Raw genomic sequence first — 27,370 nt, forward strand, 5'->3', positions numbered from 1 at the left:
GATACAAAGTGTTTATTCCGAAAGGCATATTGTCTATCTTCTACTTCCATACACTATGTAGAAAAGGGAGGGGGAAGAAAACATTACCTACAGCAGAAAAAAAAAAAAAGTGCACTTTCACTTTTAGCTCTTTTTCAATACTCTTGACCCTCTGACTTTAGCTAGGCAGTAAAAAAAATATAATTTAACACTATAACATATACCAGAATAATACAGTAGAACTATTGTTATTATTTCCATTATAATAGCATGCATAGGCTAATCAAGGTCTTCAAAAATACAGTTTTCTGGCCAAATTGTTTTCAACTAACACAATTTACCTTAATAGGAGCACAAGAAATAGCTGGAAAAGAGGACAGAGTATTAAAAGAGAGAAACGTTTATGTAACACTTATACGATCGTTCTAAATGGCTAAAAAAAGAAAGGACTAACTGGCTAGAACAGCAAGTCCTTGCCTCTAGGAGGACAAGACACAACGCTGGGTATGAAAATGGAAAAAGATCAAAATTCATAACTTAGAAAATTTTCATTACGTGTGCAGTTACCTGGAGAGCAAAGACCCAGCTTCCACCTTTGGAACAACTCATAACAGCAGCCAATTTCCATATCTCTGCATATCTGGAATCCATCAGAAATCAATGGAAATGCTGCAGGTTACAATATTAACTCTGAAATTGTTTTCTATGAATAGAATACAACATCAGTTTGGGTGATTTATAATATAGTTCAGAGCTGTAATTGGTAATATGGCTTAGAGCCTCCTTCTTTAAATTGCCCATTGAGATGACCAGAAAACAAAACATTGGAGAGTGCCTGCATTTTATTCCGTATTAGAATATGCTGCAAATCTTCTAGTTCTTATTTTAAGAAAAGGTTCCTCAGAATTTCAAATACATACTGAAATACTTGTTTTAGAATATTGAATTGTTCTCTCTGATAATGCCAAAATTCATGTCAAAAGTATTTTGGCATGAATAAAATAGAGTGCACAAGCGATATGAAATACATTAAAATAAGAGACGTTGAAATGATTATGCAAAATATTTCATTTTTTTTAAAAGATAACATCACCCAAAATATAAGAAAGATGAAGTGAAATGTTTAACCCTTTTTCTCAAAGCTTCCATAGACATATTCCTTCACACAAAACTTGAAGACTGAAAATTTCAGAGTTTTCAGACAAAATATCTTCAGCCAACTGTAATTGTCACTCTGAATCTAACTCATGCCAGTACTATCTGCAAAGTTATCATCATCCAACAGCTAGGTAGTGACCTTTACAGATGAGCCCTCTCAGTTGGCTTATCAGTAACAAACATAGAAATATCTGAATCATCATCACAGAATTAACTGACCCATTTCTGCAGACAAGACTCATAACACGACTCCAGGACTAAGAAAAAGAAAAGAAGCTGCCTTCTTATGCTTGAAATGGCTGTAGTAGGATGGGGTCAATTACGATTACTTTTGAAGCTATTATTACAAATTCTCATGTAGTGCCTGTCCTGCAGTAAAATAGATTAACTTAGCTGCTTGATGTTTAGAGTCCTTGTTGTAAGTATTAGTGAAGTAAACTCCTGGGTTTTCATGGCCACAGTTTTAAAGTTTCAAGTACTGTCAATTTTTACTTTCTATTTGTAATTTACAGATCTAAAGCTAACTTTAGACTTCCTAGTAGCTTTGGCTGAACTTAAAAATCAATATTCCAAATGCAGAAGAAACTTTGTTAGCCATATGATTAAAGTAGGCTGTATGTAGAGAAAGCACACTACATTTCCATTTGAAGCACTTGCCTTGTAAGATGGGTTTCATGCATCAAGTAAGCTGTCAGCTACAGATTAAAAAACAAAAACAAAAACAAAACAACAACAACGAAACCTATCAAAACTCGAGTGGCTTTTTTCCTGAGGGTTTTACATGAGAAGAAATATTGTGGAAAACATCAGATAAAATTGGATTAAAGTTGAAGCACTTTCAACATGGGAATCCAATATTTAAATTCAGTGAAAAACATTAATGTTTCTCCCAGTCCCACGTTTTGGTAATTTTATTTTAAGAAAGCGCCCAGAATTCAATTATCTCACAAGAGGTCTATGGGTTTGTATAGTTCTATTAATGGATCAAAATCAATCTACGTTTAATGATTTGGCAAAGAGACACATGGTTGCTACACTGATTACTAGTTGGCAAATACCTCACATAAATTGCCTAGAAACTTTGTCAGACTGGATAGACGAGCAAATATAATTTGCCTCTGTTTTGTCTCAACTATCAGTCTCATACAGACAGTATGCTCGCCACATTCGATTTCTGCATGAGTAAATTAAAAATGTAATTAAGTCAGAACATCAAAATAAAATAATTTGAAGTTTATAGCACTTTTGTTCTCACTGCATTTCTCACTGCCCCAGATAAATACATAGCTACAGTTGTAAAGTTCAACTTTTGGCCAGACAGAACGGTAGGCAGGTCACCTCACCAGGTGTTCCTTGGGCACCGTGTCAATGGGGTGAGAGCAATTGTAGAGCTTTAGTCCAGCTCTGGGGACAGCCACAAGTGACATAGCACATATGAGCCTTCAGCACCAACCTCATGTCTCCTGCTCATCACAAGGGCCAGCACTTGACTCTCAAAGATCAAGAACACCATGATTAGGTGGAAACTTTCACTGTCCATGTGTCCTTCTACACAGGGACTGCCCCTTCCCTTCTTGTTCTTTTTCCTGCTTCCACTTTAACTATACTTTTTTTCCCCATTTTTCTCAAAACCATGCAATGCTTACACTGCCTCCTGCTCCTGTCATTTATGCCATACACATGCCCTCATTATTCAGCTCTGAAGTACAAACATCTTCCAGGAGAACTTAAGCAATACCAGAAGTGAACAGACTTATGAAAGAATCTTAAATGTATAACCTAAATTTATGTGGATATATCAAATTTCCCAAACAAGCTAAAGCCAAAAGTCCTTCCTTTTGCATCACACTGACAGAGATAATCAGCTAAAATCATTCAAGTACCAACCACATGTTCATAAGAATAACCTTGGCCTGGTACCCATTTCCATGCATCTGAATCACTTTAAGACATAATGGATTTAAACTAAAAAAGGGCAGATTTAGATTAGACATTAGGAAGAAATTCTTTACTATGCAGGTAGAGAGGCACTGGCACAGGCTGCCCAGAGAAGCTGTGGCTGCCCCATCCATGGAAGTGCTCAAGGCCAAGCTGGATGGGGCTTTGGGCAACTTGGTCTGGTGGGAGGTGTCCTTGCCCGTGGCAGGGGATTGGAACTGGATGGGCTTTAAGGCCCCTGGCAACCCAAACCATTCTGTGATTCATGATTCTATGATTCTAAGATAGCAAGAAAAAAGGTCTAAAGGCATAATAAATGGATTATATATAATATATATATATGTAGATATATCTATGCTTAAGAAATTCATTTTTATGGGTCCATTACATAAGCGTTTCAACAACACAGAATGGTATACACAGCAATATTTTTGCTGTCTCAATCCAAAAAAAAAAAAAAAGAACAGACAACAATACATAAGGATTAGATACATAAAGTTTTGTTCTTTAAAGATTACTTTAAACACTGTAAAGCTTACTAATCTGCCACAGAACACTGACACTGTGCCATACTCATTAAAGCACTGTCTGTTTAGACAAGTAAGAAAACTGAAGAAAATGAAAAGGATTTGCTTTAGGCAAATGGGAACAAGGCAGAAGCAGCCAACAGAGCTGTCTCATGAAGCTCTACGGCTGAAGGTATATCCCCCCACTGTGCAGTTCTCCTTTGCAGAGGATCCAATAGCTGATAAAAAGATTAGAGCAGATTTAAGTGAGCCTGTAAGAAGGACCATAAAACCAGCTGCATGTGTAAACAGCAGCTTCCAAAGGGAAAAGTTAGCAGTTCACTACAATCCCAACCCAAGGTGAAATGACTACAGCTCCAGTAAACAAACGAGAATCCTTCTGCTCAGGAACAGTAATGATAACTGGGGAAAACAGAACAAGGAGACACTCCATATGTATATAAGCCTGCTGATGCATGAGCACATACTTCTCTGACGTCCTCCTGTATAATAGAAAGAAGTGGGAGGGAATGCTGGAGGGAACTCATCTGCTCTCATTCCGGTACTTGCAATCACAGAATCACAGAATTTCTAGGTTGGAAGAGACCTCAAGATCATCGAGTCCAACCTCTGACCTAACACTAACAGTCCTCCCCTAAACCATATCACTCAACATCTAAACGTCTTTTAAAGACCTCCAGGGATGGCGACTCCACCACTTCCCTGGGCAGCCTGTTCCAGTGCCTAAAACCCTTTCAGTAAAGTTCTTCCTAACATCCAACCTAAAACTCCCCTGGCGCAACTTAAGCCCATTCCCCCTTGTCCTGTCACCAGGCACGTGGGAGAACAGACCAACAACCCCACCTCGCTACAGCTTCCTTTAAGGTACCTGTAGAGAGCAATAAGGTCACCCCTGAGCCTCCTTTTCTCCAGGCTGAACAAGCCCAGCTCCCTCAGCTGCTCCTCGTAGGACCTGTTCTCCAATTCACCATTTAGGTTTTCCCGTACAGTAAAAATGTTTGTCCTAGAGGTCAGGATCCATAATAGTAATGGTGTAGCACATCAGGTTTCTACTCATGTACATTAAGAGCTGCTTTCTTAGTCAAAAATGTATTAGCTTGAAAAGGTCTCCCACTTCCACAGACATTGCTATGGTAACTGAAATAGTAACCTCAATACGTGCACTATACTCAGGAGACTTTTCCTTCAACAAACAAGGAGAAGTAAGATTTATTAAGTGTCTGGTCCACTTTCCTAGGGGTTCACATGCAGAATTACCATACTTACCCCCAAACATGAGGTTGATATCTATGAAGTTTACTTGGAAAATGTAAACCATTCTGCTAACATCTTCTGAAATACAGTATGCCATGTATGACAGATACACTCTGCCTGCGTAAACATTTTGTAAGTACATTGACCTTTTTGTTAAATTTTTAATGCTTTGGGTTGTGGAATAAGACAAAAATTAATGGGACATTTGAAGAAAGACTGTAATGAGTATTTTTGGCTAAAGGTGGAAGAAGGTAGTTTGATGTTCCACTAGCTGGAATACCTAATTTCATTTTTCTTCATGTACACAATCTGTGTATTTTGTCCCATTAAGCATGGAATATTTCCATGTCTTTCTTAATACAACTATAAGTAAGGTGTTACAAAAAATAAAAGACTCTTCAGGAAAAGAAATTTGTGGTAATCTGCAGAGGAAAAATGTCTAGTAAAAAAAAAATAAAAATAAAAATTAAAAAAAAAAGCCCATAAAAAAAAAAAAAAAACTTTTGCAGTCAATAATGGTAATGGTCAAGTGAAAAGAGGTACAAGACAGTGTAGAGGTTATATCTAGTACAATGCCGTATCAGTGTACAGAGAATGTCTGTGAGGAAAGGGAGATTTCTGGAGAGGTGTGCTAAGAAGTCATTTACAAAATGCAATGGTGACACAAGTTAATGGCCCTGAATACATAGCACTATTTAATGCGTGTTAGCGATCATTAACAGTGACACCAGTATCGACGCAGCAGTGGGGCTTAACACAGTTGATCAGAGCAGAAATTACCCAAGATCCACTTTCAAGCAACCAAATCATGTGGTACCTTAGAGACCTCAATAATATCAATAAAGAACAGAAAAAAATATAGTATATGCAGCAGATCCTGATACTGTGGTCGTGAAGGAAAGTTCAGTTAAAACAGCCACTAAATGACACTATTTAAAAGCTAGACTGCGTATAGCCTAGAGTAAAAAATAACTGAGGGAAAAACTACTTCACAGGTTGTAACACAATAAAGAAGGGCAGAGAATCAGTGGATAAAAGGAACAGTCCTCTGTCCTCCCCACAGGGAAGATCTCTTTTGCCAACTTCTGACACATCAAAATAGATTCCTGTACAAGGTTGAGTCTCTGAACCTGAAACACAAAAGTACCTCTGTATCATGTAAGAAAATTAGTATTTGCTTTATAACAACAACTACTGTTGAAGACCACCATCTGTTGTCTGGTAAGTTAGTATGCAAGATGAAATCTCCATGTCCATGCAGAAAAAAATGTATAGAATCCATTTTTAAGGGTTTTTGTTACATTCATGCACACCTGCAAATCAAATTATCTCATGATTTCTTATTTGCACTTCTGCTATAGCGCATGAAATCATTTATTTCTATTTGTTGTTTCTAGTTCCTGTTCACATTAAAATTTAAGGAGCTTTATACCCCACGTATATATTCTGCTTTCATGCATTCTTCACCTATAAAATTTAAGGATACATTCATTTTGTAACAAGAGACACGCAGAGAAAACAAAACCAAAGAACTACCACAGTTAAACTTCAATTATAAATAAATAGATAAAATTTCTTCCTAAACCAAGATCAGCCATTATTTGCAGAGCCACAATTCCTGCATCAAGGGACACAATGGGGAACATTGTGCCTGGTACCAGGGATAGTTGCCACCACAACCTTGGCCTGAATGACCAATTACCCACCTACAACTGACCTGAAGAGAAACTTTCATCCTGAGTGCAAAAACAGCACCAAACCCCTGCATTCAATTCCCTAATAAGAGAAATTAATCATGCTGCTATCTCAAACAATTTTACAACAACTTTAACTCTTTTGTTTAAGTTATTTAAAAATAATAATAATAATTTAAAAAAAAAAAAAAAAACAATCAATTTTACAACAGCATTAACTCTTTCATTTAACAAGTTATTTTAAAAAAATAAATAAATCAGTGGAAAACTACTGATCAAAACATTTATTCCCCTATTTGACAGTTTCTGAGAGAAAGTTTAGTCAATCCAGACACTCCACGTATCTTTCCCTTTTTTTTGGCACTTTTTCAAAACTCGGTATTAAGATTTGGCAAAAACTGGGTGTGTAATTCTCACCACTGCTGCAGTTCTATGAAAGAAGAGTTTTAGCTAAAAGCTTCCAAAGATTGGAGCTCTGTCTGGGATTTTTTTATTTGTTCTTCAACGTGCTGCTTTTCCCCACATGGGGAATCAACGTCCGACCCTGCACTGCCTTACAGAAATAAACCCTTCACAGTGAACCACAGGCAACAAAACAACTCTCTGGCCTGGCTTCCAGCTCCTGGCTCTGTACAGATAGATTCAGATAAATAATGAAAGCTATATCCAGAGTTGGCAAGAGTACCACTGTACGTACCTCTCTCACATCTTCCGAAGTCCCTGCCAGAGCATTAACGCATCATATCACTGCCTAAATAGCTGAATGCCAAGCACAGATCCTGCTGCACTAAAAATGCACAATGGCTGCATTCCAGCCTGGCTGCTTCTGACTCATTTAGGAAAATAAAATAAAAAATAAGGCTTCACTCTTAATAATATCCATTATAAATTACAACAGTAATACCAACACTATAGCTATGTGTAGCTATGTAATTATAATAGAGATTTGCCTGTTTGTCAGCTCCAACTCAGCTGCAACTTTCTGGAGCAGAATCTGTGTTCTTTTGTTGCTCAGCGATGGACTGATTTCTTACACTTGACCCATATCAACTAGCAAACAACACTCCTCGCTCAGCTCTGATAAATAAAGTTCACATTTGTCTCGTGCACAGGAAGAAGCTTCCTTTAAAAAGTGCCAAATGGTTTAAACCACAATTTCCTGCACAAAGCTGGCACAGGTTGTACTGTGGAATCTCAGTGTGCTTTGCTTCCCAAACCACTTTCGTTTTTATTATCTACAATTCTTACAGCAATTTCAACCATCTTCACGCCAACTTTCCCGGATCCACTTTTTATTTATTTTTTTCAGGATAAACGAGATCCAACAGAGACTTGAGCAAAGCACCAGCTCCAGCAAAGGGTACACATTTCAGTCCCTAGGTGATAAAGGCAGAACACAGCTAGAAAAAATGCTCGGGACAAACACAAATAAGCACATGGGAAGCCACTGTCTCATTCACTCCTTAAGGAATAAAGCAATAAAGCAGCAATAATACTTCTGCAGCCAAGTAACACCTTTTTCTGCTAACTTTAATACACAATCTAAAAAATAATGCATTGAAGTGATTATTAAATTGTAAAACAAGAGTATCAATTGTAAAGCAAGAGTATATTAATCTTAATAGTAATATTTACAAATGAGAGACTGTATTGGTAAATACAGTAATTGTTTGCAAAATAAAACATGAACTGGGGAGAGGGATTTCATCTGGAAACCAGTCCATTGGTTTCACCACTGATTCCAAGGGTAGGCATCATTCATTCCTTTCTTGTCCATGCTGATAAAATTGGTATGTGAAACTAAATAATAATGCCATCATCAAAGCTAGTAAATATTACTCAGAAAAATGAAAACCATGTCTCTACTGAAGCTAATACAGGAAATTCTGAAACAGTGAAAAAAGAAATATAAAACAAGTAAATGCAAGGGCTTGAGTTAAAAAAACAAAACAAACAAACAAAAGAAAAAAACATATCTACTGTCTTGATACAGTTCTAAAGGCAGACTGAAAAAGTGAAAATACTTCTGAGTTGGGATCACAGAATCACAGAATTTCTAGGTTGGAAGAGACCTCAAGATCATCGAGTCCAACCTCTGACCTAACACTAACAGTCCCCACTAAACCATATCCCTAATTTCATCCCTAAGGATGAAATAGTTTATCATCATCTCAAAAGAAACACAATGAAATTGTAAAAGGAAAAGTGTTGGAGAGTCTTTGCCTTTACAACTTATGTGCATGGAAAATCATTTGTTTTGGGAATGAAATCCAAACAGGAAAATGAGCCCCCTCCCCAAAACACCAGCCACTGAAATCCATCCCAGCTATTCCCTCTGTGCTGGTGCCTGCCACCTCCCAAGTCCTCTCTTCACTTCCCCAAAACCTACCCTCCTTATGCAGCAGGACTGTATTTGCCTGCAGAGATGTGATGCTGAGCAGCCATACACATCCCCCTATGCTTTTCCTGTGATGCAGAACTGTAAGGGTTACTCAGTAAAGGAACAGACAGCTCCTCCAGCAGCAAGCAAGGCAGAAAGAGAAAAATATTTCTTTTATCATCTCACAATTTCAGCATAGAACCTTACAGAAGTTTTACTTTAAGCAGATGCCCACATCCCTCCCTGCTCTGGAAAGCAGATCTGTACCTATATCTCAGGTGATTTGCTGAGCTGTAGTACAACACGGGATCCAAGGGCATAGCCTGCTGCAGGCTGTCACTCAGACTTCAGGCTCTTCTCCAACACTTTTAATTTAGATACATGAAAAATATCATGACTGTGCTGACTACATACCCATCTGAAGGAAACAAACAAGCATCCAGCACACCTTTTTTATGTATAGGAAAGGTTGACAAAGATTATCTAAACAGCAAAAATGAAATCAAATCTCATACAAGCAGAAGGAAAAAAAAAAATAAAAAAATTCAGGTCTTTATTGTCATTAACAGCCAGGGTTAAAATCAGTCAAAAGCAGTTAAAATTCAAGACAGAAGCAATATGATAGATACACAAATCTCTTAACAAGATTTTTTGGCAACAGAAAGTCCAGGAAAGTTTAACTGCAGTACCTTCTTAAATGTAATTACTCTGCATATTTAAACTATGCTTCCAGCTCTACTCTGCAGTGGTACTGTCTCATCTCAAGTGATGTATACAGTTTTGGGCACCGCGATACATGATAGATGTAAAACTATTAGACAGTGTCAAAAAGAGGGCAGCAAAGATGGTGAAGAGTCTGGAGGGCAAGATGGATGAGGAGTGGCTGAGGTCCCTGGGTTTGCTCAGCCCCGAGCAGAGCAGGCTGAGGGGAGGCCTCATGGCGGCCTGTAGCTCCCTCACGATGGGAGTGGAGGAGCAGGCGCTGAGCTCTGCTCTGGGGACAGCGACAGGACCTGGAACAGCACAGACCTGGGCATCAGGAAATAGTTCTTCACCGAGAGAGTGGTTGGGCACTGGGACAGGTTCCCCAGGGCCGTGGTCACAGCACTGAGCTGCCAGAGTTCAAGAAGTGTTTGGACATTGCTCTCAGACATGGGGTCTGGTCTTGGGTGGTCCTGTGTGGAGCCAGGAGTTGGACTTGAGGATCCTTGTAGGCCCCCTTCCTACTCAAGATATTCTGTGATTCTAAGTAAAGCAAGCTGTTTCACCATCTAATGCAGAACAGTAGAACATGCCTTATCAGTAGCAATGTGCTGTAGTAAAGTACTTATAAAAGTACTATAATAAAGTACTTACTTTTATTATTCACTGGCAGCATTTTAAATTCTCACTTTCTATTAGAAAATCTGAAGATCAATAATGCTAAGGAAAGATGTATTCTCATATCACTTCTTCAAAACTATGCCAAGAAACTGCAATGCTTTCTGAAATCTAGTGCTCTTTCAGATAACACTGATTGAACTGATGGCTACGTATGCTCTCCTTAATGTCCTTTTAAATAAAGTTGAATTGATCAATTTATAATTGAAAAAAAAAAAAAAAGCTTACTAAATGGCTGAGTGATTATTTTCAAGAAAAATACTAGCCCTTATCCATAAAGCAAGAAAGAAACAAAACAATACAGGCATATTTGATGCAAAATTTCAAGCCTTTAAAAATTGCCTTTGAAGTTAAAAAGAAAAAAAGGGAAGTGAGAGGAAACTGAAGGATATCTACATAGATATATCTTAAAATGATGATCAATAGAAACATGTTTTCTTACTTATTAATTTCTACCAATTTCTATTAATTACTTTAATAACTTTCTACTAATTAATTTATTTGGCAACAGCTGATTATCTCAGATAAAGAATAGCACTTCCTCTACAGCTTTAAACATCTGAAGAATTATTAACTGGTGGCAAGCACATAAAAATGTGGACTCAGTTTCAAGTAGAAAAGAAAATGGACTGTGAAAACATATAGGAGCTTTTCTTATTTAAGACTGGATTATAGTAGAAGTAACTACATGGCAATAATCTTTGTAGTGGATGAATTTCCAAATGTGGAAGAAACAATATTGTGTTGGAAAGATAATGCTAAACAAACTAATATCTTCGTATGGAAAGTTTTACTGAATGGCAACAGGTAAACATTAGACCTTACCTAAAATCCATCTCGAACTCACAATTCTTAATATAAAATTGGAAATTTTTCTACAAAATATTCTCTACATTCTGAAGGAAATGCTTACTGGAGGAATCATTTTTTCAATTTCTATTCCCATCCTTTCCGAGGAGGTCAAGATGATAACATTTTTAGATGTTTATTCTAAATTATTTATTCAAATTCTACTCTAAGAGGTGCGTAAAGTAAGTAGCTACTTATTTTCCACAAAAACTTTCCTGTACAGAGTCCAGATGCACTTACTCTGCCAATATCCAATCAATGTGCAAGGTGCTCCCCTCCAGCTGCATACTGCACAATCTCATCACTTTTACACTAGATTGCTTATATCCTCTGTTATTTTGAATGACGCCTATAAAATTATTTTCCATTGTATGAGTTTCTTAAGATGGATTTTGAACGCCACAAAAGAAACCTGTATCCAAGCAAGTGGTTATCATCAATTTCAACACTTTGGCATAGACAGAAATTTAAAATTAGAAAACCATTTCAAAAATTAATGAAACAGACATTACAAGGAAAACTCAGGCTCCGGCCAATTTCAAGAGAGTTTGAGATTTTAACTGATTCTTTCTCAAATGGTAGTGACATCATTCAGTTCTTAAAATGACCACCTAGATTCAAATTACGTGAGAGATAGTACACTTACCATTAATCCATTTGGCTTCTGGATTATGAACTATGAACTCTTTTCTGAAGAGATCTTCCAAAGACAATCTGGTTTCAGATGAATTTGCAAGTTCATCTAAAATAAGAATAACAGGATCATTTATGATGGTTATTAAAACAATATAATTAGCGTGGTTTGCAAAACACTGGAATTAGAGGACTAGAATACATAGTTCAGAGGTCTTGTTGAAATCATTAACACTACTACCTTGCTCTAACGTTTTTCACTGGAAGTAGTAGTTTCATTTTTCTTCAGTAAAGCTTGAGGAAACAAAGCACTAGTTGGTACCTTACAGACAGGACAGCTGAAACATGAAGTGTGTGGCTGGTTACTATTCTGGCAATGTAGCAGTATAGCTCCTTCTTCCCACCCCTCTACTCCATGAGAAAACTGATTTCAAACCAATACAAGAATTTCATCACAGCCACAGGATGAAGGCCATATTGATCACCTTTTACAAATAGAAACTAAGTAATATACTCCTGTAAGTAATTGGTTTGGAGCCAATCTCATGTATTTTAGGATCCAAATCTTGGGAGGAAAAAAAAAAAAATCAAATGCACATTTTATAGCCTGTACTTGTTCTTGAGTGATAAGTACTGAAGCCTTGTTTTTTTAACCTTGGCTATCAGCTTTGTGTTTTTCCCAAAACATGAGAGGGCCCTGAAAGTACTTTGGCAAGTTGGCCAACACTTATTTTAAGGTGCCAGCTTTTAAAATCAATTCCATACTTTAGAAATGAAAAAGGAAACTCTGCTAAATTCTGCTTTTCTTGTGCTTTAGGTTAACTAAACAATAAGTTTTAGAGATTGAAAGGTGAACTGTCACACAAAAGTGTGATATCAGAGGCAGTATTCAAGCAAAAATACTATTTTGCTGTCAAAACACAAAGCTTCCAATGAATATTCATATATATCAGCTATGTATTTCAATGGCTTTAGTCTATTTAGAACTGCAGTTGCCAAAAGCTGTGTTGTACGTCCCTAGTGCACTAGCAGAAATATGCACCTATTCACTTCCTACACAATCAGCCAGACAGCTGCCTACTTGAGTCTTTTAATCATTTTATCATTATCGGGGAGGACTGTCATAGATTACAGCAGTATCCCTCTGTTCTATGAGCTTTTCTCTCCAACATATGGGCGCTCCAAACTACTCTGTGAAAGGAGCTTTTATTTTTTAGAGTCAGATTTTGTCTTTCTGGATTGCTGATATTAGGTATCACCACTGAGGACAGACCCATAGGAAATAGTATCTAGAATCACAGCAATCAAGGAACAATATTGTCATCTTTATGTTGACCCAATGTGCTACAGCACAATTTTAACAAAGAAAACGTGCTTTGTAAAGGTAGCAGTATCCTGTAATGCCTTTCAGATGAAAATATGAGCCCTTCACAGTGAATGAAGTCCAGCACTGTTCAGTTATCAGTGTTTATTCAGCCAAATTTCTCAATTAGAGGCCTGGCTGAAAGCTTACAGAAATGAACAACATGTTTTGTTGGTGTGTTTTTTTGTTTGTTTTGGTTTTGTTGTTGTTGACCTTTTAAATGTCAGCACTGCCTGCTGCAGCCACTTCATTTAGTATTCATAAGGTGCATCTTTGCTGCATTGGAGACAAACTCCTTTCTAATGCAAGCCACACATTTAGGATAGATGCAAGGCCACCATGGCTGCTCACTCCATGGCATTTCTGTGTTTTGCATGCACCTCCCTCCCAGCTCTCAATAAGCACTTACTCACCGTAATCAACTCCTCTTGTACATGATATAAGGTTAAGCATGCAGAGTTTTTCAAATCCTCTCTCACAAGACAAGCGTTCTAATCCTTAAATAAGCTTTTTGGCCTCTTCCTACCTTCCAGGGATAAAAATAGTCTATTTGGGTTGTTTTTTAGTCTCCAAGTCCAGCACAGGACAGAATATTCCACTTGTAGTCTTACCAGAGCTTTACAGCAGAGTAACATCATCTCTCACGGTTTATACCTAATCCCTCTGTTCATACATCATGGGACCTTGTTAGCTCTTTCTCCTGCCACACATGGAGTTTTTATCTTCAAAGCAAGCATATGTTGTTACATATGCTCTGCTCAGCTCCACAAATATATTTCCTGTCTTCAAAACACTACCTTAGACTTAACAGCATCAAATACTGGGTTCTTCATAAGCCCATTTTCCCCACTCTCCATAACCTTGCATACTACCTATCCCACAAGCTGTTTTCCATCACTCATTCTGGTATAACAGACCCTGGTCCTGATGCTGTTTGTGATCTCAGAAGGATTCCCCTTCTAACCTTTCATGAGTCTATGTTTCTATTTGTTGTGACCCCTCATATATTGCCAGTCTACCAACTATCAATCAAGATCACACAAGCTGTTATGCTGCCACAAATTGTCTTGCCCAAGACAGTTTAGTTATCACAGATTGTTTTTTAACTGCTTTAATAAAACTCAATAGAACAATACATCAAGTGTGTGCAGAAGACTATCAGAGAAGAAAGGCATACCAGTTCTGCTTTTCTGTCTTTTAATTCACAAGCCTGACAAGTAATCTTGAAATAAATTGGATTTTAGAGTAACTTTTAAAATTGATGTTAGCATTTCTAAGATGAAACAATCAGCATCTTCAAACGACTTTAATATATGTTTGAAAAGTTGTGAGGTTTTTTTGGTTGGTTGGTTGGTTGTTTTTTGTTGCTGTTGTTGTTTTGCAATGCAAAGTCATGACCAAAATAGAGCCTTGTTTGTAATCTTGGACACTAGCTTTCCAGCTTTCCACTCTGACAATATTGCATATTGTGTAATTTTTGAGTAAAATATAGATTTGACATTAAAAAAAAAAAAAAAAAAAAAAAAAAAAGTACTTTACCTTCCCCAAATGCTTAGTTTATGTATAGCAAGATGAATTTCTCACCATGTGAGCTCTCTTTACCCCCTCTCCTGGGTAAATCTTTCCTGAGCACAGGCACAAATTGGTATGCATTTTGCAAAGCACTCTTTATTTCTAGTCTACCTTTTTCCACTGCATGTTCATTACCACGTTACCTAATACCCTACTAGCTCTCTTTCTTTTCCATTTTACATTTAAATGAATTATTCCTTGAAGGAATCATATTTCACTGTCCTCACGCTATTTCCCATGGATTTCTATATTTTGGTATGAAATTACATAGAAAATGAACACAAGATTACAAAAGATATAAACAAAATCAAATGTTAAAAACCAAATAACTACACCATACTTTAAACACATTAACAGTTCAACAACTAGTTCATATTTATTCAAAATGACAAACCTGTTCATGTTTACTAAACTAGAAGATGGCAAAAATAGAAATTGAATAGCCTTATTATTTTTCATGAGTTTACAGTGTATTATTTTTGCAAATGAGTAATTAAAAATAGTCTAAAACCTCAAAATCTACTTTCTAGCTTAGAAACTAAAATTAGAAATTATTTAGTGCAGTATATTAAGTCAAACTCCTTACTGAATTTTCTGTGGGGATTAAAAAAAGTTTTAACACTAGAAATAAAAGATTGATATTAAATGATGCCTGAGAAGTGGAAAAACACCACTAGTTAACTGTGTGCAAGCTAACATCTATAATTAAAAATTAGCTTAGTTTGTATTACGTTTGTACAAAAAAGGAAAAACAACTTGACATAAAACAGATATCAAAACTTGCTTGATAATTTATGGTAGTTACATGGAGGCTATATGTAATTAAACAGAAGCTTGAATCTTTTTTGTAATGGGTATCTACTTCAGCAAAAAATATTTTAGTTCATTTTCTATTCATTTAAAGAGCAACATGAGAAATGGTATGGTTGGTCCCAACCCTGTTCTAAACAGAATATTTACCCACTGGACATAATCCCAATAGATTCCATTCCTGGAGCTTGACTTTACTCCAGTTTCACAAAAATATCTTCCATGAGTTTGGCTGACCTACATGCTCCCTAAAGGAATTTTTCTGCAAAGCTGTCCTTCTCCCCATCAAGAGGTGTCAAATCAAACCATGTTTTGCTAGAGTTCAGAAGCCATTCTGCTCAACAGTAATTACCACACATCAGCAAACATGGTTTAAATGCTGATATCAACATATGTCAGCAAAGGAGTCCCAAATACAGCATTCAAGCCTGCCACATCTTCAGAAACTGTAAGCTACCATGAAGGTAGAACTACTGTCATTCCCAAAAAGAGGATCAGCCTTAAGTGTTGCAGCAAAACACCTCAACAAAAGTGGCAGTGTCTGGACAACTCTTAGAACATTTTTAATATAGAAGCTTTCATTTTCTAGTACCTCCAACTGAACATTCCTCGGTTTTGAAATACAGATTTACATGAGGTCTTAAGGTAATTCTTACCATGTGGCACATCCTGCCATGATGCAAAGCTTGAAAACACACTGATTTAAAGGCAGGAGTGAGGCACTGACCCCAGAAAGTCTACCTGTGACTATTTCAGTATGTTCATGTATATGATGAAACTTCAAAAATGTAATAAAATAAAAACAGAACAGGTAAGATACCTGTGTTACGTTTATATTGACATATAATGATAATATCTGAAAAACAGCTATTTCCGTTTCTCAGATATTATCAGCTATTTAGCACTGGCCATTAATTCACAATATAAAGAAAGAAAGTTATTATTCTCAAAGTATTTTCTTTTATTGTCTCTTAAATACTTCTCCAGTAATCTCCAAATATCACACTAAAAAAATATCACTGTTTTCATAATTAAGTTGGCCTAGACAGACTTTTCTGAAACTCCAGGTTCTTCCACACTCAAGCCCTTTACTTTAACATGATTATATTCTTTGATATCCTCATGTACTTGCTTTTTCAATACACTTATCTAATTGCAGAGAAAACTATCAGGGATAGCTGTCTGCAAGCCTTCTACTTCCACCTAAAGAGCAACATAACAATTTATATTTGGTGGACACAATGGTTTTGTTTTGCTTTTTTCCTACTAAATCTACAGAGAAACATTCACAGAGAGCAGTTAAGAGTCCCAGCGACAGGTAACAGGACTGGGAGGCCATTCAGACCCTACTACTAATCCATTACACGACTGAAATTGCCTGTTCTTCCATTTTTCAGTCTCCTTGTTGAGAAAACTAACATATTTCTAAAGCTTCCAAGTATTATCACAGATGAAAAACAATATACAGGAACCAAAATATTACCAATATTATTATTTGTTTACTAAAACCACAACCATAATTGTGACACAGATATTGCATTTTGTACTTTAGCAGAAGCTACAATATTAACAGCTCAAAATACATCCATTTTTGTACATTCAAGCAATAATTCATGTCATAAAATAACAGTACTTGTGTTTTAGGAGTAGCTAAAGCCTCTTTGAAGCATTTTACATTTACCTTACATACATGTAGAATTTAAAAACAAACAAACAAACAAACAAAAAACCAACTTGTTAGCTGATTAAAAAGCATTGATCCCTCTATCAAACAAGGCATGAAAGATGTTGCTTAAAGCTTGAGATAAGTCAAAGGACAACGTATTAGTTGTACAACTACTAGTGTACGTGGACCTAAGGGTTTCTCACATTGTGGACAAAACAATGTATGAACAATTGTAAGTAAAACAGATCATTTCTGTTGGATTTAGCATATCAATAAATACAATCTTGCCTTGACATGAATTTCACTGAAATGCTTTATAAAAAATTAAGAGGCTTCTGAGCAGCCACTGTCTAAAATTATCATTATACCCCTAAAAAGAAGCAGAATGATGCACAGTGCTTAGGGAATTTGTATGAAGTCTAAAAGACACTCATCAGTACAGGCAGAACTAAATAGAGAAAGAAATCTAATACTTAAAACAGTAATATTGGAATTGAATTGCAAAAACAAATATTTATAACAACACATTTTTACCACCTTAGCACTAATCACTTTGCAATAGAAACTTTTGAAGTAGTCTCCTGAGTTTTTCGCTTCCTTGACTGCTAAACATCCAAAAGTCATCTTGGATATATATTCAGAATCAGACAGCTTCAGCTACAGTGCTTAGCACCCATCAGCAAAGCAGCAGAGTATCAGAACATTATCTTCCAAAAACATATTAATCATGAAAGTGAAGGAGGAGCAGCACTGATTAAGATCAAAAGTAGGGAAAGCAGCTGCCCCACAATGGACCTCTAAAGCTTTCTTTGGTAAGCATTTTTAACCTGCAAGAAACCCCAGTTTTACAGACTAGATCATTTTTGGAAAAAGGTTTTTATTTATATCAGGTTCTACAGTCTCTTTGGGATATCTTAGAACATCTGAGCTGACAAAACTACTTTTCACTCGCATGACTTGAACAGAAATGTAGGTCCCAGCTTACATCAAGTTTTCAAGCAAGTTCTCTGGATTTTGAAACCACCCCAGAGATGTTGTAAATCACTAAGTTTTTTGTTTTTTTTTTTTAACATATTCAAAAATAATAATATTTCCTTAGGTTGATTATTCTTTTTTTTCAGCAAGTGCCTTCAAAGAATTCAATTTATGTTTTTACATCATTAATAATTCTATTCAAATATAAGAGCCAGAACTGATGTTTATCATTGTGAATTCCAGCATAACACTTCTGAGATTTTACAAGCTGTGAAAGAAAGGAACCTCTCACTGAAAAGTAAAACACTCTTTTGTCTTAAAGTGTACCATGACATCCCACTATTTGCCCTCTGTGTCTGACTTTATTATTCCCTGAAGAAACTCATATGCACTGAGACTAGAGAGGCACAACTCTGCTTTTATTTGTCTCAGAATGTCCTAAGTGGAAACATGCAGTCATTTCTTTATCATTACCTTGGACAGCACCGTTCATATGTAGCAAATTTTTCTACAAAATAGAGGAAGTAGAATAGCCCAGAATGTTCCTACATACTTGGTTTGCTTCTCAGGTATCTGTTTTGCTACCTCTGAGAAGAAAAGCTTTTTGATCTTTTTCCATTCAGTTTTACCACCTTCCTTTCAAGCAGCAGCAGTTTATTAGCATGCTTGCTCAGGCATGGACCCACCAAGCTTCCGTTGATGACTACTTCATCCTGTGGTCAAATGGTGCAGAACCATCATTTAATGCAGAGCATTTTGCTAGCCTTTTGGCTTATACAAATTGAACTCACATGGCAAAACATTTGCAGACCAATATTTATTAGACACACCATCCAAATCAGATACTTTACATCATAATTTCAAATCTGATAGAAGGAATTCAAATTTGACAGGAAAAAATCAATTCTGATAGAAAGAATTCAAAGATACACATACATGTAGGTAAACAGTTGCTGCCCCAGCAATAAAATCTTTAGAAAATAACAAGGACCAAATTAGAACAAAATAACCATTAGGCATAATTATTTATATATGTGCAGTTGTTATTTTGTCTATTAATTGCCCCCCACTTTTTTTTTTTTTTGAGTTTTGACTTTTGAGGCAGGGGAAGTGAACTGTTAACTAGTTTCCTTAGTTTTAGGTCACATAGTTGTTTATTAAGAGAAAGAAAAGGGAAAAAGATTGTGCAGGTACATATGAAAGATGCATGCTTCTGATTCAGTAAGTTTCATTCTCAGTATTAGTTTCCTATGATATATAGCCTTCTCTTAGCTCATCCGTGAATCAGAAATTACACTAAGACAAGTGATAAAATCTTAACATTCAGCTCATACCCACTGAGGCTAATGAGGATCGCTTGTAGCTACCTCAAGGCTGACACAATCCTAAGAACCTGCTGCCACAGCCAAATGCCTCTGCTCCACAAGGACTCCAGTAACTCTCAAGTCCCTAAAGGCACCAAATTTATAGTAGCCAGAAGTTAAAAATTCTTAAGGGCAAGAGATATTTTAACATTTATATGTCATTTTAATGACTGCATTATGAATCATACACCTTCAGTAAGAAAAAATAAAGAAATAGGTTACCTGGGGTTAAAAGAATGACAGACATAGTGATGAGTGAACAAACAACTAGAATCACCAGCAGCGCAATAGCAATTCCCTTCCAGTTCCTCTGCGGAGGGCTGTTACTTCCAAGTTCCTACAGGAATGGAAAAAAATAAAATAAAAGGAAAAGACCATGTTTCATAATCATATATTTCCAGAACTATTATCAATAGGAAAAATTGCTCAGTGCATGCTCATAATCACAGCATGGGAGTTGATCACTATCCCTCCCCTCTCAATAGTACACATACATAACTCCAAAGGTGCATATCTGAGGTGCATAACTCATGTTTTTTTTTTTTATTAGTTATATCTTTTTTTTTAATACATGTAAATTTATATCCCCTAAGAGACAACAAAATGAGCTTATATAATCTATCCAAAATATGACTGGTGTTAAAACGTGCTGAACATAAATTTCAGGACAATATCAACTAGCAGTTTATAAGATAATTACAGAAATGAAACACAGCAATTTACTGTAATTCCACCTAACGTGGTATGGACCATAAAGGTTTAAATACACATCCTTTTTAATGTACACTATTAAACTTATTTGTAATAGAAAACATTTACAGAACAGCCTGAGGCTCCATCCAAAGCTGAACAGCCCTTCTTTCTCTGTACAGTAGCTCAACTGTAAACTGCTCCCTTATTACTCATAAAAATCAACAGTAGCTTGTAACTAATGTTAAATGAATGCTTCTGTAACGACTAGTATGCTTAAACCTATGTTCTCTGTAGTTCATGTTTAACTCCTACTAACTTCAGCTGAACACAATTTAGATTTGTTAATAGCCACAATGCACTGCCTGTATTCACAGTACAATTTTAGACCAAACAACAGGTTAGCATCCTACAACAGAATGATAAAAACAATAAGACAATTGTCTCACACGATCCTAATTTGCTCCCACAGTAAGCATTTTTTCTATCTATATCCACTCTCTCTGCCACATTTACCCATATATACCACTATCATCTGAAAATTAAACTGCTGTGATAACACTCTCTGTGAAAAGAAACATCTCTGAAGATATTATTTGAGCCTATTTACAAAGCTGATTTACATTACATGAATGCAGCACAACTTTTAACCAAGCTCCACTGAATACCAGGTGGAGTAAAAAACGTGAAATTTAGCCCCCGCACATGGTTTTGAAAGTAAGGCCACATACAATCTCTCTCCCTCCCCATGACCTGGACCTGCACCAACAAGGCTCTGTGAGACAGCTGCCGCCAAATACATAGGGAGAGACTCCCAAGAAAGATGAAAGATTATGATGAAAGATTACTTGTAGTCTCTCCTATTTGATCTGGGTTTGTCACAAGCACACAACAAGATACCATTTTATCTTTCCCCTTTCTGTAAGCGAAATGGATAGGGTAGGTCTGCCACCTCAGCCATCTTCTGCAGGGAGGACTAACCTGAAGGAAGGCCCAAGAGGCAATGGCCACAAACTGAAGCACAAGAAGTTCTGGCTGAATATGAGATGGCATTCCAATACTTGAGGGTGACAGAGCACTGGCAGGAATTGCCCAGAGAGGTTGTGGAGTTTCATTCTCTGGAGATATTCAAAACCTGCCTGAATGCCATCCTGCACAATGTGCTCCAGGTGATCCTGTTTGGCAGAGGGGTTGGACTAGATGACATTCAGAGGTGCCTTCCAATCCCGCCCATTGTGTGATTTTTCTCCTGCCCTGAAATGGCCACCAGGCTCCTTTCACCTGTCTGGCGTAGGTGGTTGCCTATTCCTGAATAGCCTTATAGATAGTGGGTCTTCAAGGGTGTATATCAGCATCATACGCACGCAGTTTTGTGATCCCTTGGCTATGAGGTTTGGATGGATCCCAAGACAGTCCCATTGCAAAATCTCTAAGGTCTTGACATAAATTGAGATCCAATCTATTATTTTCACTCAAGTAAGAATTATTTCGATATTCATAGTACAGTCTAGAAAATTAGGACTTATCCTAAAGAAAACAGTATAAGCCTTATTGTTATGACATTTAACAGAGTCCAATTGTAACAGAAGAACTTGTAGTTTGTATAAGTAAGCTGTGGTGAAACAGCAGCAGTTATTCCCTGAGAATTGTGAGAGGCTACTGCAAAGTATTGAATTAAAATGACAGAAGCTGGACAAGTTGATGAATGTCCTCTGTACTGAAGCCTCTAAAAATTGTACAAAGTCTTTATTATTCAGAAGGTTCTTCTCTGAAGATGTGAATATCATTCAGTTTCTAAAAATAAATGTCCACTTTAAATACTTCTACAAATTTTTGAAAGGAAAAGATCAAATAGCACACAAAGCTTACTCATACCCACAGTGAGAAAGAAGTCAGGTTTCCAGCTAGAAACTAGTTTGCTAGCTGAAAACACTGGAAACTGGCATACAGAGAAAGACTTATCTCTAAGACAAGATAAGAGATAAATTGGTTTTAATAACTTGGTAAAATTGATTAATTCCAATTTATTAAAAGTTATTAATGAGGATGACATTATGAAAAGACAACATTCTGTAAGACCTTTGTGAAGATAATGCACACAAAAAAAAGATTTGATGAAACATCAGAAAATTACTATAGTAATGGAAACTCATAATACAATCAGTATCAAGGACATCTTTGATCAACTTTCTTGATGTTAAGCAATGCAACTTTTTGAGAACAACCTATGAAGTTTAAAAATACAATAAGTTGTTAAATAAATAAGATATATTTGGCCTTGCACTGCTTTTTGAATGATATAAACAAGAGGAACTTAAACAGCTTTTTAGACCATAAATCATTGCCAAGACAGAAGCTGTGACTTTTTGGTAAGATAGAGGCATTCAAGAGGAAATATCTAAGAAGCTGTACAATGAGAAGCTTCTGACATTGTAAAGTTTTCCCATAACTAACAGCTAACTGGCAGATGGAGAACATGCAGATGGAGATTTAAGGATCTAATCTTCTTAAAAGGCTCTTATATTAAAGTGGTTTGAAAAAATACCAACTTCTGAAGACGGTGTTTTATATATAATACTATCTATAATGTTATTATAGATTTTACAATCTAACTCTAATGAATCAGAAAATGGCTGCCTAAAGTGTAATACAATTGCAAGCATTCTCATTATTTATTTAAAGTACCTTTTTCATGAGCCATTTAATTGCATTGTTGATAAAAACAATCCTTAAGTAATATATATTTCTGAATGTAGTTTGTGATTGAGTAATACCTTACTAAAACACATCTGCAAAACAAAATATCTATTCTAGTTCATGCACAAGAAAAGTACACCAATGTTGTAGGTCAAATTGCTTTTGGCCTATTCCTGCCAAATGCTAAATGCTAGAAAAATTCATCCAGAAAACACAAAAGGCAAATAAAAATCAAATATGCGGAAGTGTTTTTCTTTCGCCTCTACTAGGTTGCTGTCTAAATATAACACAATTTACTGACTGATGATGAACTGATTCACTGCAAGCATGAAAATCTGTAAAGTCCTAGCAGGACGTGGCTTTGAATTTCAAACTATTTTACAGAGTCATTAAGGTTGGAAAAGACCCTAAAGATCATCTGGTCCAACCATCACCCTACCAGCAGTGTCACCCACTAAACCATGTCCCTAAGCATAATGTCCAACCTTTCCCTGAACACCCTCAGGGATGGTGACACCACCACTTCCCTGGGTAACCTCTTCCAATTCCTGACTACTCTTTCTGAGTAACCTCATCCAACAATGCTGAGGAGATATAGTCTCTATTTTTCACAAAATATGGAGTCTGACATATATGTTTTATCTTTAAAATAAATAACTAAATAACCTTCATAATGGATGTTACACCTGAGTCTAACAAGAAGATATAATCCAATGTTCTATTACAATAGAAATAATAAGATTCATTTAGTTTCCATTAAATTCATTTCATATAGAGATATCTTTCATCATTTGACACATAAATTAAAGTGCTTATTATTTAAGTGTGCTGTTTCCTTTGAAGTAGCATTGGGGATATTGATTTGGGAAAAAAGAATCAGTTAAAATTAATAGATACATTAAAAAAAGTAACAGCCTCTAATATTTTCAGATTTGCACCTGAATAAACTTAGCCTTTCTTGTAAGCAGCAAAACCAGAAGAAAATCACAGCTTCCTTGTTAAAGCTTAACAAGTTGAACAGTTTTATTCTTAATCAATGACGATAAAAAGCCTTTAAGACGATTTTTCCAGCAAGCATGCATACAACAAAGGCAAAAACAAAATGTCAGAAAAACACTGCCTTAACGTGATGCATTAATGAGTCTGGTTTTTGAATTGCCTTAACAGCACTTTCCAAACTTCTCGGAAAACTTGTTATGTAAACCATAATTCAATGTATCTTCTACCACGGTATTAATGACAGAAGCAGGAGGACACTGCCTGGTGGGAGCAGTCACACTGAAGGGCACTGGCTGAAGCCTAGGGACTGAAGATTGCCTCTGCCAGGCTTTTGCCAGAGACACAGGTTAGTTAAAATGCAGCATCCCAGTTAGGACAAGAAATTAAAAAATAAACTTTTAGGGAGACACTAAACCTTCTGAGAGCTGGAGTTTTGCTAAACAGCTATTCTAATAGTACTACCTCCCCATGCTGTGACTGACCTAGCTGATAAACAGTGAGATGATCCAAACACAGAAATATGTCTCCATCAATAAAAATCACAAACAAGAATTCCAACAGTTTTAATTATTTCTGCTATGTTTATGGGTACAACTCAAAGCTAAAGCTGAGGCTGACATTTGTGCAGCCTTAGGTGAACGTTACCAGGTTCACCATGTTCAGTGATACAAGCACGCAGGTGTGCACATAGGTGTTTACCCCTGGACTGTGGGTTTTTGGAGCAGAAAAAACAGCAGCACTGAGCTGCAGCAGTGTCTGGTGGTTGCCTGGTTCCCCCTGTACGTGCTGGGGTACAACGGGCAGTGAAAAGATTTCAGTCAGAGGACCACGGTTAGTTTGTGCTAACAAAGCATCTTCTGAAGCCTTGAATGAATTGTCTTTCTTTTGTCTTCCTTTTTTTCTTTTCTTTTTTTTTTTTTTTTTCCCTGTTTTTCCTAAACTGTTCCTGTACTGTCACCATGACAAAGCCTACAGAGGAAAGCTCTAAATCACAGCTTTCCTTTATTTTGGCAGGAATTTCAGGGGCAAAGTGCATTATGCTATGAAAAGCAAATGTAATTTGCTTTGCAGTAGTAATGAGAATGAGGCTCATTCTGTAGCTTAGATGTAATCACGACAATATCACTTAATGACTCCTCCAGCATCTACTTCATTAAACACTATCATTTACATTCGCCAAACATGAAGAAAAGGTGATAAACCTAAATAGACAAACAGTTTCATGTTGTATCTCAGGTGTTTTAAAAGACAGACCCAGGATACTTACAATAAAAAGCATGCAGACTTTCTGGAGCTCTGGTCTTGCAACTGGTATTAAATACTACCTGCCTTGATTTTGTAGTGTTACTATTTGCAGGAAAATTACTACAAAAAGCATTTAGAATTTGTGATTAAATGATTGCATCCATTCCTTTCCAGCTGTTTTTGAGTAATCCCATGGCCTAGATAGCAAGAGAGACTAAAAGACAGACCCACAAAGTGGCACAGGATAGTTACAATCTATTTGCATAAGTACCTATCATTTTCATCCCTCATGCTCCCTTTACAATTTGCCGTGTTATAAGATCCTATTGCTGCAGTTCTTGTCTGAATGATTATGGTCATACAATTACTTTCTCTGGTCAATATCTTCATTCATCAAAATGTTTCAGCTTCCTTTCAGAGGTGCTGTAAAATGCCACTTTCACCGGAATGCATGATTTGCTGTCAGCCCTGTGGATAATGGGCTTTTTAAAAAGAGAGCAGCTTGTTAGCAATTATACTGCTTAGCATAGGTATGGGATTTGGTTCTGGGAACAATCTAACTTCACGTTTTTATTTCTCTGGGATATGCTGGTAAGAGAAACCCTTCTCTTACAGAGCCAAATGTGGTGGGAGGGGGGGCGGAAACCCTTCACTTGCAGAGCCAAATGTGGTGGGAGGGGGGGCGGAATCTTCCCAATCTAAGACAAAGAAGACAAAAATCCACCTCTGTCTCTGTAAATAAATAAATAAACTCAAACAATAAATGTGCACTTATAAGTTATTCGGAGAAGGGAAAATCAATGACCCATACTGGTTATGTATTTTCTTAACTCTGCAAAACATCTTGTGCTTTTTTTCAGCCTTGATCATTTTTGTTCTAAGCACAGAGGTTTTTCTCCTGGCACTGCGAGTTCCCATTCATGAACTGCGTGATATTTTAGAAGAGCTACATCAACACCCTTACTTCCAACCACTCGTGGAAACAGTCAGAAACATTTATGGAAACTATTATGGTTAGTATTAAGAAGGAATTTCATATCTTCCAACCGATTTTGCAGTGTACCTTGTAACATTTACTAAAACATAATGAGTTAGCTATTACTAGAAAAACAAGTAAGAGCACAACTTCTAAAGCATTCTACCAAAAATCACTGTTTAGGGTCTATTCACAGTAGATGACTTTTAAATAGATGGAAATTTTGATCAGCACAGCTGATCAAAACAGCATGACGTGCACAAATCAAAATTTATGACCATCTACTTTTTTATGCATACAATAATATTCTCACTCATAGCATAGAAAAACAAGGGGAAAAAAAGAAAATTCTCAAGCTTCATGGTGCACAATGTTAGAAGATATGTAAAAGTCAGGTAGTGGAATGTCAGTCCGTATAGCAGTCCGTAAGGACTGCTAAATAGCTGTGGCAGATGGAGACTTGGATAAAATAATAATCGATGGCAAGACTAGTTTGTATTTGAAATAAAAACCAGTCATGATGGAGAGACAAGCTTCAGCAGACAAGGGAATTGCTTTGACTTTGGGGAGCTGAGTTGAATGTAACACATTTTTGTAAAGAGGTACAATGCCACATAGAGTTATTGCAGCTTCAGAGGTAACTTCATTGTGACTCAGTATTTGAAAGTTTTTCTCCCTTTTCATCTTGTGTTCACGGTCTTTTGCAGTTTGCTTCTAAGTTTCACAAGGAAAAATACTGCACTCTAGCCAGTTCAGCAGAAATATTTGGACTATTATGGAGAATCACAAAGTTCTGGTAGGACGTGTGTAAGTATGTTGAGGCTTAAAAGTACCTGTGTACATTAAAGTTACATTTAGCCAGCTGTGAGGATTTTTGTAAGTTCCTGAGTAGGATAATTGAACACCTGCTTGGCTAATTAAGTCTATTTGCAACACTCAACTAATCTTCCCTGAGAATCTCACCTCCGTACAGCTAGTTGTCAAGAAGAGTCACACCTCCTTTGGGGGTTTGAGGATCACTGCTAACCCTGGTGTGACTGCGGGCTACCTTCCCAATATCCTCATCAGACCAAAGCTCCAACATTTGCACTGTGCTACATCTTCTCTTCCTCACACAAATCTCATCTTGAAGCTAATGAGACTTTTGTCTGAATATCTATATATATATATAGATATATCTGTATCTTGAAGATTGCCTGTAAGACTGCATGGAAATAAAAC

General features: G+C 36.6%; 1 protein-coding gene across 5 annotated transcripts in view; it reads right to left on the reverse strand.

Moving 5' to 3' along the window:
- The window catches only part of DPP10 (dipeptidyl peptidase like 10), a 487,135-nt gene that overhangs the window by 184,941 nt on the left and 274,824 nt on the right, over positions 1 to 27,370 (reverse strand). For all 5 annotated transcript variants that reach the window (XM_038182314.2, XM_038182316.2, XM_038182317.2 and 2 more), the window contains exons 2-3: positions 19,765 to 19,879; positions 11,806 to 11,901 (exon numbers count right to left, since the gene is read on the reverse strand). In XM_038182314.2, the coding sequence (XP_038038242.1) occupies positions 11,806 to 11,901; positions 19,765 to 19,879 (211 nt within the window). The remainder of the gene's footprint in view (positions 1 to 11,805; positions 11,902 to 19,764; positions 19,880 to 27,370) is intronic.

The sequence above is a fragment of the Anas platyrhynchos genome, chromosome 7, assembly GCF_047663525.1.
Source record: "Anas platyrhynchos isolate ZD024472 breed Pekin duck chromosome 7, IASCAAS_PekinDuck_T2T, whole genome shotgun sequence".
NCBI lineage: Eukaryota > Metazoa > Chordata > Aves > Anseriformes > Anatidae > Anas > Anas platyrhynchos.